The 13128-nt window shown below is 37.2% G+C and overlaps 1 protein-coding gene across 3 annotated transcripts in view; it reads left to right on the top strand.

Moving 5' to 3' along the window:
* Window positions 1–6610, top strand: part of LOC123547708 (ATP-dependent RNA helicase DHX58-like) — a 48058-nt gene extending 41448 nt beyond the window's left edge. For all 3 annotated transcript variants that reach the window (XM_053550778.1, XM_053550779.1, XM_053550776.1), the window contains 5 exons: window positions 1041–1213; window positions 1707–1845; window positions 2248–2475; window positions 2679–2846; window positions 3615–6610. In XM_053550778.1, coding sequence (XP_053406753.1) covers window positions 1041–1213; window positions 1707–1845; window positions 2248–2475; window positions 2679–2846; window positions 3615–4249 — 1343 coding nt within the window. In that variant the 3' untranslated portion in view covers window positions 4250–6610. The remainder of the gene's footprint in view (window positions 1–1040; window positions 1214–1706; window positions 1846–2247; window positions 2476–2678; window positions 2847–3614) is intronic.
* The last annotated feature ends 6518 nt before the right edge of the window (window positions 6611–13128 follow it).

Below are 13128 nucleotides of genomic sequence, written 5' to 3'. Positions count from 1 at the left end.
ACACAGGTGTAACATCATGAAATGCAGGTCAAGTTCGACTTTGAGGTCTGTAGGTCAGAGGTCAAGGTCACAGGGACTCGGAACAGTTAAATGATTTCCGGATGATAACTTGAGAATGCTTGGGCCTAGGATCATAAATTTTGGTACACAGGTGTAACACCATGAAATACAGGTTAAGTTCTACTTTGAGGTCAGTAGGTCAGAGGTCAAGGTCACAGGGACTTGAAACAGTTAAACGGTTTCTGGATGATAACTTGAGAATGCTTGGGCCTAGGATCATGAAAATTGATAGGGAGGTTGGTTATGACTAGCAGATGACCCCTAATGATTTTGAGGTCATTAGGTTACAGGTCAAGGTCACAGTAACCCGGAACATTTAAACAGTTTTCGGAAAATAACTTGAGAATGCTTGGGACTAGGATCAGGAAACTTAATCTGGAGGTTGGTCATGTCAAGCAATTTTGAGTTCCAAAGGTCAGAGTTCATTTAAACCTTTTACGGACAATAACTTGAGAATGCTTGGGCGGAGGATCATGAAACTTAATTTGGAGGTTGGTCATGTCAAGCAGATGACCCATATTGATTTTGATTTCCAAAGGTCAAAGTTCATTTAAACCTTTTACGGACAATAACTTGAGAACCCTTGGGCGGAGGATCATGAAACTTCATAGGGAGGTTGATCATGACTAGCAGATGACCTCTATTGATTTTGTGGTCAGTAGGTCAAAGGTCAAGCAAGTTTGGCTTTGACATTGGCTTAGTTCTGTGACAAGGCCATATTGTGGGGGTATAATTCGTCACTCCTGTGACAGCTCTAGTTGAATTTGTTTGGTTTTCATATTCAAGAAATGAACAAAATTAAATACTTATTTGTTCAACTCTGGCATGATATTATGTACTTCGAAATTGCATTGAAACTGAAAACGCTTTTATTTGACATGATACGGTAAATTCGTTTGACTTCTGATATCAAATTGTTTAATGTCCAATCTAAAAAGACGAACAACATACAAAAAAGAAGTGATACTGTTTATATCAAGGTATGGAAACCATTCCTCAACGTGATGCTTTTATTAGAACATCTTGCCGTTTGCCATCTTCCCGAGGCTCAGAGAAATTTCTCCAGTGGATCAGTGCTTTCAAAAAGGATTTAGGACGACTGGGGACTGATACTGTCCGGAGGATGATGAACCCTTGTCGTATTCATTTAGAGGTTTGTAGAATAATAAAATAAACAAGAATCAAAGTCAATCTGTTATTTTAACCGGTACGATTTGTTTTGGTATACAAATACATATTCTGTCAAAATATGGCCTACACTTGACAAAAAATGCGAACTGACAGACTGCACGTGGTGACAATCTGATTCCTACTTCCCCAGTGCTATGTCTGCTTTCATTTGTGTCCATGATCTTTGTTTCAGAGAAGTTTATGACTATAGTCAGTTTCTGTCGGAATAGAAGCAAAAATATTTAAGGGTCTTTATAACACTATTTGGAAAGTACCTTGTGCTCTTGGAATTTGTCAGACCGGATCGATGCCAGGTAAAATTCACTCAAGGCGATACTACATTCTAGATATCTGGTAATATTTATTCCGATCGTGTAACAACGCGTTTTATTAGTCCGAGTTAGAATTCATTTATTGCGGTTCATGTAATACAACTTAATGTTTATCTGTCTTAACTTTATGATATTTCAATTTAGGTTTATAATAAAGCATTGCTAATCCATGCTGATGCTAGAATAAAAGATGCTGAACAAATCCTTGAGGATTTTATGGAAGAGGAAAGAGAAGTCATTCCGAAAAATGAAACAGATGTAATGCTACTGGAACTGTATGACAGTGAGTTAATTAAGATATTCAAATTAATTCTGATGACATACGTGCGTTAAAGGAGACCTCCGTTGCCGAGGTATTAAGGTTGCTGACTTTGAATCACTTCACTCTTACTGACGTGAGTTCGATACCTCACTTTTGGGTGTAGAATTCTTCATCGGAGAAACCCATCCAGCTGGCTTACCGAAGGTTAGTGGTTCTACCCAGGTGCTCGCCCATGTCTGAAACAATGCCTGTATGATCATGTAAGCTGCAGATACTGCTTTCAAAAATATTTTACATATAATTAATAAATAAGTTACTTTCTATGAATTATAAGGCATCTTTTTTATGAAAAACATTCCCATACAGCTATACTCTTTATGTTATTATACGAAATGATTGAGACGAGAAGTTTTTTCTCCATAGATCTTAAAAGAAATAAGTTTACTGATGAGCCGGAAAACCCTAAGCTGTTGAAGATGGAGGAAATTGTAATGCGTATCTTTAACCAAAATGAGGATGCTCGAGGGATCATCTTCGTGAAGACCCGAGAACTGGCACAGGCATTAGTGAATTGGATGAAAGAAACTGAACCATTAGATGCATTAAATGCTTCAGAATTTGTAGGACAGGCAGCAGCAAAAGCAGTAGGAGGTCGGTAATCTTCTAAGTCGCTTGTTTGCAAAGTTGAGAAATCGTCGTATACTTTGAATTTTATTTGATAATAAACGCAGTTCAAAAACGGTCTTGAAAACGTATCCGCTGGCTTTTCAGATCATATTTGCTAGAGTTATTAGATATACAAAAAAATATACTCGTTTCCTTTTCATGATTATTTCAAATATTTTACCAAATAGGTATGACAAAATGTGGCCAGAAAGACGTTTTGGATTATTTCAAAGGCGGGCGTCACAAAATAATCATCGCAACATCAGTAGCAGAAGAAGGATTAGACATAACAAAATGCAATCTCGTCATTAGGTACGAGCATGTCACTAATGAAATTGTACGGCTGCAATCAAGAGGTAAATATTGTTTTTCTTTTATAACTATTAATGGTATTTTGGGAACATCTTTTTATCTATCACAATATAATAGGTGTATTACAGACTTTCCCATGAAACCTCTTTAAGTTTAATGTTTTCTTTTTCTGATTTTATCTCGTAGATAGATGAATATTACAACCTCAGTGATACTTTACATTGAATATTTTAGCCAGATAACGTTTGTCTTAAATTCTTATAGTTATCCATTTTATTGGGCTTAAATAATGCCTCGGTAGCCAAGAGATGAGCATTGGTAAATAGTTGGTAAATGGTACTTGTAGCTCTACTGGTTGACACCCAACAGTCCTCTTATACCCTAGTGGCGGTGAATACCACCAGGAACGAGGTGTCTATAATAAGGCATTTATCTGTGCTGTAGACCTTGGGTTACAATATACGTAAAGTAAATGACTATAAACTAAATAAAAAGGGGATGGGAATGGTAAATGTCGCTGACTTCGAATAATTTGCCGCTCATCGATGTTGGCTGGAAGCAGACTTTTTCATGTGCGGAAACCATCAAGCTGGCTTACGGAAGGTCGGTGTTTCTACCCAGGTGTTCGCCCATGTCAGAGACAGTACCTGGAAGGGCACCTGAGGCTTTCTTCCAGCATCAGAAAGCTGGAAAAGTCGCCGTATGAGTGAAATGTTTCGGTGTGACTCTGAACGCAAAAATAGATACGAATAAGCTTAATATGTATTATGTTCCTTTATGTCTTAAAAATGGTCATGCTTTATATTTAAAAGGTCGCGCAAGACAGCAAGACAGCAGATATTATGTTTTGACAGAAGAAGGTTCATGGATTGTTGCGAAAGAAGAAAAGAATGCATTGCTAGAAAAAGTTATGAATATCATAGTACCAAAACTACAGGCTTACATTGAAGATCATCCAAACCTTTGGGAAAGAGAGCTGCGAGAAATGCAAGAGAAACTAAAACTCCAAGAAGAACTTAAACAAGAACAACGTCGAGCTAATATGACAAACGCTGAACAAGAATTCAGATGTCTTAATTGCAATCATTTTATTTGCTTTTTATCTGACATACGTAAAATTCAAGGCGCTCATCATGTGGTTGTTGATGAAGAAGTTTCTGAGAGGCTGATTTCTTTCCGCAATCCGCATCCAAGGTTTATTGATGAGGAACTGAAATTCGATGGTGCTATATTTTGTGGAAATCCCGACTGCCAAAGAGAACTAGGTGGCGTTTGTGAGTACAAACATGCTGAATTTCCATTGCTGAAAATAAAGAATTTTAGAGTTGTCAGTAGAAACGGTGTAGGCAATACTTTCAAGCAATGGAAGAAGGCAAACTTTGAGGTCGAGCCGTTCACGTTGGAAGATCTTCGAGATGTTGTTGAAAGACGAAGAAGGGACATGTAAATAAGGCAAAATATTAATAACAGAATGTAGCGGTACAACTTTATAAAAACTGCCCTGACTTCAAGACAAAATTTATTTTCGTAAATGTACGAATTTTTTGGTTAGGATGATTTCTTCATTTTCATGATTTAACTGCATCTTCTGAACATAAAAATAGGACCATAAGTGGTATAATCATGTTAACATGTATCATTAAAGATAAATTATACCGTTTGGTGTGTTAAATGATGGTCAAATTATACATACACGTACAGATGATCTTGTTATGGCTATGTAATAGTTAAATAAGAATAAGGTCGCTTGTATCTTTCCTTCCAGTATGTGAGGACTCTTGCAAGCCTTGATATTTACAACATTTAATTTGCCGGCCATATTAAGGTCTTGTTGCTTTTTATGTAAGATCGTTAACTGCTTCAGTATTTTACAAAACGGCGTTCGTTTACATTTTAATATCAGAAACGTTATTTAAAGTTAAGTCATTGTTTTCATTTTTGTATCATATACCAGATTTCACATTGGTGAAGAAGGTTCGAGTCAGTCCATGGCTTTGCAAATGTAGTAAGTCTAAGAAATATTGTTTTTTTTTTCTTTTCTTTATTTTGCCAGAAATTGTTTTTGAGACAATTAGACTGTAGTTTGGAAGTGGAAGTATTGCATGCAAATTCTGTCGAACACAATTTACTAATGGTTTATCACGATGTATATCTGAATTTGTCCGTCCGCTTAGCTCAATTGGAAGAGCACAGATCTATTGATTGTTGGGCCGAGTTTGATTCCCGAGCAAGGCGTATGTTCTCTGTGACAATAAGACTTTGTGTCTGAAATCATTCATGTTCCACCTCCTATTCTTGTAAGGATGTTGGCAGTTACGTGCAGAGAACAGGTTTGTACTAGTACTGAGTCCAGGAACACAGGTTAGGTTAACTGCCGACCGTTACATAACCTAAATACTGTTAAAAACGGCTTTAAATCAAATAATAACAAACAAAGATAATCTGAACATGTTCAGTTGTAAGTTCTAGACTTGTTTGTTTTCTGGCATATCTTTGTTTTAAAGTAAAACACATGACTTCTTTACCAACGAAGTAGATGTTCCCGTTTAATTATACCACGCTTGCTGGTTCTGATTTTCATGAATATATCTGTCTATATTTTTTATAACCGCATGTTTGAGTCAGTTTGTTGTTACTGAACTTAAGTGATCACCTTAAGCTCTGGAAATCTGCATGCATAGACTCGAAAAAGACGTAGTACTGACATTTTTTCTAAGATTTGTTTTGGTAAGTGCATTTCATTAACAGTAGGTTAAGTAAAAGTATTTTACAGTGTCTTTCATATATTTATTTATTCTTTATTTTTTTTCAGTTGTTCTAGAAACTGTATATATGATTACATTTTGTTATTTATTCTAATAATTAACTGTTTTTTATATTTCATATATAAAATTTATTTTCACGTTCATAAATGTCTTAATTATTTAATATAGGCTGCAAATAAATGACCAGTATTATAACAGTAAGGAAATTTCTGCTAGGGATAAGAAACGTTGATATCTATAGCATGGTTTTAATTTAATCAGTCATTTAAATAGATGTTTTCATTTTTTACAACAGCATTTCAAAACATATAGGTTACAACTTCTGACATACTTTTCGTATTACAGCGGAATGTAACGCGCTATAGCTCCCCGTCCAGCTTTTAGTTAAGATTTTCCTCAACTGAGATGTCAGGGAAGAACTTTTATTTCACGCCTGAAATATATAGACAGTTTTTATCTTGCTTTCAGTGTGTTTATTGTTGAAGAATACCATAAATATTTTACTATCACTTCATCAAATTAGTTTGATTTAGATAAATACGTCATTTGTACACTTCTTATCAAAATGTAAAACTAAATCGTAACATAGGCAAGATGGCTAAATTTGGTTAATATTATGATTTGTTGTGTTACGTGTAACATAGACTGTATTTTACTGTTCACTTAACGAAATATATTTCGATAAGTAAACGGCCAAATATGCTAAATGTAACTGATAAATGTAACACAATGATAGAAACAAATCAGCATGGAGTACATCCAAATCGTTTGCTAGAAAATATGCTATGTCATTAAGTTATATATCTTGCTAAAATAAGTTTACAAATATGAAACAAACGTTATGAAAATCAGGTTTATATGTTAATTAAAAGACTTATCAGATCTGTTTCGGTGTAGACATGTTGATAACTGTGTATGTATATTAAAGGCGTTTTGTGAAATTAAACTGTGGCACATGTAAAAGCGCTGCATTAAAAATGTATTGTACAATTATTTTTATTTAAATGTGGAATCTAACATATTATTACAGACAGTTACCAGAACGTTGTATTGTGTTGTACTTACTTCTGTCACATGTTAAGCATCACAGTGCATTTACATGCTTCAGCATCATTTTTAGCTCATCTGATTTTTTGAAAAAAAAATGATGAGTTATTGTCATCACTTGATCGGCGTCGGCGTCGGCGTTGCCTGGTTAAGTTTTATGTTTAGATCAGCTTTTCTCCTGAACTATCAAAGCTATTGCTTTGAAACTTGCAACACTTGTTTACCATCATAAGCTGACCCTGTACAGCCAGAAACATAACTCCATCCTGCTTTTTGTAAGATTTATGGCCCATTTTGTACTTAGAAAATATCAGATTTCTTGGTTAAGTTTTATGTTTAGGTCAACTTGTCTCCTAAACTATCAAAGCGATTGCTTTGAATATTGCAACACTTGTTCTCCATCATAAGCTGACCCAGTACATCAAGAAACATAACTCCATCCTGCTTTTTGCAAGAATTATTGCCCCTTTTGGACTTAGAAAATCAGATTTCTTGGTTAAGTTTTATGTTTAGGTCAGCTTTTTATTCTAAACTATCAAAGCTATTGCTTTAAAACTTGCAACACTTGTTCATCATCATAAGCTGACCCTATACAGCAAGAAACATAACTCCGTCCTGCTTTTTGCCAGATTTATGGCCCTTTTTGGACTTAGAAAATCATGGGTAGGACAATATTTCTATTATACAAAAAAATGAGATGAGCGTCAGCACCCGCAAGGCGGTGCTCTTGATTGTTTTGTCATCATGGCTGCTAAACAGCACGAACTACTATCATTCGAAGGAAGTTTATGCAAAAACCTGCTGATTTGACCTAGAATGTGAAACCGTTCAGTTTGAACTCTAATTTTCAACTCTCGTATGACTCCCTGGTTTTCAGTGGACACAGAGATGCACAGTTATAGCCCTTTGATTGTTTCGTAATATACAGTGAAGGATCTACTATAGATGCGTATTTGTTATTCCGTTTATAGACGTTTTATTCGGTATTTAAAATTTTACAACTGCAATGCGAGAATGCGAATTCGTTCGAATCTTCGAAGATAATTGCTACTGATGTTAAAAACCATTACTCCAGTACTTTAATGCTTTCTTACAGTTCAACGTATTATGTATAGATCTAAAATAAAATCTTATGTTCCTTCTTTGTCAGTCCGATATGGTTTATGGTCATTCACAGACCTTTGTTTAACAACCCACTTGGATAGATTTGTATTTTAGTCGGGGGCACGTATCCCTTTGATAGATATTAAGATATAGATTTAAGCATTACTAAAATATACGTGTACAATAGAGATATTTTCCACTCACATAATTGTGATCATAGGTTATGACTCGTGACCACCGAGGCTGATACTTATTTACATTATGGTATCCTTGTAAGACATGCCCTAGTCTCATACTGGGGCTTATAGACACATTAAGCATCCAAGTGGAAATATTAGTAGAAATCTAGCCCTGTATAATTTGACATAATGAGATTAATAATTCCAGCTTCATTTGTAAGAAAAACTTGGACTGGTCGGAAGAGATCTTGTGGACCCGAAATTATACTGGCTGTCGCCAGTTAAACGTTTACAAACCTTGTTAAAATTATCATGTCTATAAAGGTGGACTAAATTTCACGTATCAACTGTACTGTGAGTTGTCGTATGGGGAACATAAACGTATGACGCAATCAAAACTTGACGTCACGATTCTGATGAACAGACGTAGTAAAACTGGAAAATGGGAATAGCCTTCTTGTTATTTGACAAAAGGTTTCCACTTAGCCAGATCATTTTCTATACAGGCATTGCGCACAGGTTTGGAAAGAAGTTTGTACGGTGGCACAGAGGTGACATCCGCAACACTGTATTTAAATTGTGGCCACAACTTAGTAAATTGTGGCCACAACTTTGTAAATCGTGGCCACAATTTAGTAACTCGTGGCCACAACTTAGTAAATTGTGGCCACAAGTTACTAAATTGTGGCCACAACTTAGTAAATCGTGGCCTCAACTTAGTAAATTGTGGCCACAACTTAGTAAATCGTGGCCTCAACTTTGTAAATTGTGGCCACAACTTAGTAAATCGTGGCCTCAACTTTGTAAATTGTGGCCGCAACTTAGTAAATCGTGGCCACAATTTATTAAATTGTGGCCACAACTTAGTAAATCGTGGCCTCAACTTATTAAATTGTGGCCACAACTTAGTGACCACGACTTATTAGCCAATCGAAACGATAAAAAATGGATAGACGGACGGACGGATGAATAGACTGGATGGTACCTACGTACCTACCTACTAATTTATTTGTTTGTACTTCCGTCCGTCTATCTTCCCTTCCTGTATCACACTTTGCAGTGACGTAGACATTTTTGTGCGTTCATTTCGTATGGTTTCTGATTTCTGCCATTTTGCGTTATCTCCCCGCAAACCTGACGAGCGAAAACACGAGATTTAACAAGTTAAAATGCGGGGACGCAGGTTGTAAACTCTATTTTAGCAGGGACGCGGAGCGAAATAATACAGGGGTCGCTGGGTGAGAATAAGTAACTGGTATGCCGGGGATGGGGAGCGAAAACACGATGATTAGCTCTGCTTAAACGTAGTGTTCTCGAACCGCGCCCCGACATTCCAGTTACTAAATCTCACCCCGCGATCTTGATAATTATCATGTTTCCGCTCCTCGCCCCCGCTATAAAGCGAGTTATCACCCCGAGCCCCTGCCATTAGTAGTTGTAAATTTCAAGTGTTTTCGCCCGGCGGGGTCACCAGGCGATAAATCGCTATTAAAAGTTTAAGCAGCGCTAATTATCGTATTTTCGCCCTGCGCCCCAGACATACCAGTTACTAAATCTCCCTGGCGGGGTTTCGACCTGCTTTCTCGACATTTGAACTTGTTTATTCTCGTGTTTTTTCTCGACATGGCCGCGTGACGAAAATATAATTTAATAGGGCTAAAACGCGGAATGACAGAATTAGCCAATCGAAACGAATGTTTTTTCTTCGCTGCTGTATAGAAGTGCAAAATAGGAGCGCACAAAAGTGTCTACGTACCAGCAAATGTTAAACAGGAATAAAAGGTAGATATATGGATGGATCGACGGAGGGACAGACCGATGGACGGATGGATTGGATGGTACCTACCTATCTACCTATTTATTTGTCTTTCTGTCCGTCTGTCTATCTTCCATTCCTGTCTAACCCGTTGCAGGGGCGTAGACACTTTTATTCACGTCCATTTTGTAAGGATGCTAAATTCTGCCAATCGCGTTTTAGCCCAATTAAATTATATTTTCAGCCCGCGGGCCCGTCGAGCGAAAACACGAGAATTAGCAAGTTAAAATGTCGAGAACGCAGGCCGAAACCCCACAAGGGTGATTTAGTAACTGGTATGTCTGGGGCGCGGTGCAAAAATACGATAATTAGCATTGCTTAAACGTTTAATAACGAGTTTTCGCCTGGTGACCACGCACAGCGAAAACACGTGGAATTTATAAGTTAAAATGGCGGGTGTCCGGCGTGATAACTCGATATTTAGTGGGAGCAAGGAGCAGAAACATGATGTTTAACAAGATCGCGGGGTAAAATTTGGTAACTGGATGTCGGGGCGCGGTTCGGAAATACTATGTTTAAGCAGCGCTAATTATCGTGTTTTTGCTCCCCACCCCTGACATACCAGCTACTAATTCTCACCCCGTGGCCCCGGTAATTATCGTGCTTTCGCTCCGCTTCCCCACTCAATAGAGAGTTTTCAGCCTGCTTCCCCGCATTTAAATCGTTAAATCTCGTGTTTTCGCTCAAAAAGGGTCGCAGGGAGATAACGCAAAATGGCAGAAATCAGCAACCATACGAAATGGACGCATAAAATGTCTACGTCACTGCAAAGGGTAAGACAGGAATGGAAGATAGATAGACGACCGGAAGTGCTGACAAATAAATAAGTAGGTTGGTACGTAGGTATCATCCAATCTATTCATCTGTCCGTTTGTCTATCCATCTATTTATAGTCTCGATTGGCTGATATAAGTCATGGTCACGAGTTATTATATTGTGGCCACAACTTATCAAATTGTGGCCAAAATTTACTAAACTGAGGCCACGATTTACTAAATTGTGGCCACAATTTAATAACTTAGTAACTTGTGGCCACAAGTTACTAAATTGAGGCCTTGATTTACTAAGTTGTGGCCACAATATAAATAAAGTGTTGCGAATGTCACCTCTGTGCCACCGTAAGTTTGGGTAAATAAATCAGAGGAAAGAGAGCTGCAGTGAGTGCGTAATCTTGTGTGAAGGATCTGCAGTTTACGGTCACCAGAAAAGAAGAAGCTGGGGACATTTGGTAGGTCGTTATTTAGCATTCGCTTGAATGATGCAACCGTTGGAGCATTTTGTGTCTGAAGTGGGAGCGCATTGAAGTCTCTGATAACTGAAGGCAAAAATGATTTGTAATAGAAGTCAGTATGTGTGAGGATGTTTTGCGTGTCGTTTGCATTCCTGAGTGGATAGCGATGCTCACTGCCAACTGACGAAGGGACAAGATCTGAAAGATACTGTGGGGTAAGATTGTTTTTCATTTTAAAGAAAAGAATAAGTTTGTGTTTGTATCGCCGTTTTTCCAAAGATTCTAAACCAACCTCTGTCATGAGTTTGTCAATGGATACAAGTTTTGTTGTTCCAGTAATTATTCTTGCCGCTTCCTGTTGAATTTGCTCAAGCTCTCGTTTTTCATTCTGTGTACAGTTATCAAATAATACATCTCCATACTCTAGAATTGGTCTTATAAAAGATATATATATGACTTCAAGTGATTTTCTATCAAGCTGAAATTTTAGTTTTTTCATAATATTGATTCTTTTCCAAGCCTTACTTTTAATGTATTCAATGTGTGTGGACCACCGCAGATCATGCGAGAGATTGATACCCAAGTGTTTATGATTACGGACTTCGTTTATTTGTACGCCTTGCATTCTGATTGGCTGATGATTAATATTTCTGTGAGTTTTACGTGATATCAGTAAGGATTCAGTTTTCGAAGGATTGAATTTTACCAACCATTTTTCTGCCCATGAAGTTATATTCTGCAGGTCCGAGTTTAAAATAGTTGAAGCAGTGATAGGATCTTCTACTACAATGAAAAGGTTAGTATCATCAGCGAAGAGCCTAATATTCGCTTGGATATCTAGTACTATATCGTTTATATATATAAGAAAAAGTAAAGGCCCGAGAATTGACCCTTGTGGAACACCAGCTGTAATGCACTTTTCAGACGATTTACAACCAGGAAGAACAACTCTTTGTTTTCTATTATTAAGGTAAGAAGAGAACCAAGAAGAAACACGTCCGGAAATACCTACAGAATTCAGTTTGAAAATAAGTCCTTTGTGCCAGACACGATCGAAGGCCTTACTTATGTCACAAAATACAGCTCTGACCTCTTTACCGGAGTCAATAGCCTGTGCAAATAAGTTATAGATATATGTTAGTTGGTTGACAGTAGAGTCACCAGGAACAAAACCGGATTGCAAAGGAGTAAGAATATCATGTTCTCGAAGAAAGTTGAAAGTCTGTTTGAATACAATTCTTTCAAATACTTTATTGACAGTACTGATAAGGGATATAGGGCGATAGTTACTAACTAATGAAGGGTCGCCAGATTTAAAAAGAGGAGAAACATTTGCTTCCTTCCATGTGTCAGGAACCTGAGAGATCTGAATTGAATAGTTGAAGAGAGAGCTGAGAGGACTACTCAGTTCATGTGAAAGTTCACGAAGTATACGATTGTTAATTCCGTCTGGACCAGCTGCTTTCCCTAGAGGAAGTGACTTTAGTACCAATTTCACCTCGCTGGGAGTAATAGTTATGTCATCCAGAGTTTGATAAGAAATATCAGGCAAATCAGGGAGAATGGGGGCTCGTCTTTCATCAATTCGAGTCTGGGCAACGAAAAAGTCATTTAAGAGATTTGCCTTATCAGTGTCATTGAATATAATGTTATCGCCAGAGGAAAGTGGGGGTATAGAGACTGATGAAGGAGGTTTAATGAAGGATTTAAGACAGGTCCACCAACTCTTAGTGTTCCGATTTTCTTGTTTTAACTTTGCGGCCAGGTTGTCAATGTGCTGTGTTTTTGCCTCGCGAATTTTAGAGGTAATTTGGTTTCTCAAATTTCGAAATCTTTCCCAGTGAAATGGCGAATTGGTGTGCTCTGCTTTTCGATAAAGACGTTTTCTTTTTCTAATAAGCAATCGCAATTCATTTTTAAACCAAGGTGGTTCATTTTCTCGTATTAGAACTTTTCTATTTGGAATACATTGTTTTGCTATGTCTGTAATTTCACTCGTTATATTGTTAGCATAAACATTAATATCATCATCTTTTTTAGATTCCCAGTCAGTTTCTGAGGCTAATTGTCTGAGAAGACCATAATTCCCCTTTTCAAAAATCCAAACGTGACGATAAAAACATAACCTCTTTGGCTTTTTTAAGTTGAATAAGCAATAGATAGGACAATGGTAACGTACATCTT

The sequence above is a fragment of the Mercenaria mercenaria genome, chromosome 9 (genome assembly GCF_021730395.1).
Source record: "Mercenaria mercenaria strain notata chromosome 9, MADL_Memer_1, whole genome shotgun sequence".
In the NCBI taxonomy this organism is placed as follows: domain Eukaryota; kingdom Metazoa; phylum Mollusca; class Bivalvia; order Venerida; family Veneridae; genus Mercenaria; species Mercenaria mercenaria.
The sequence above is the reverse complement of the archived record's forward strand: the minus strand, read 5'-3'. Positions and strand labels throughout refer to the sequence as shown.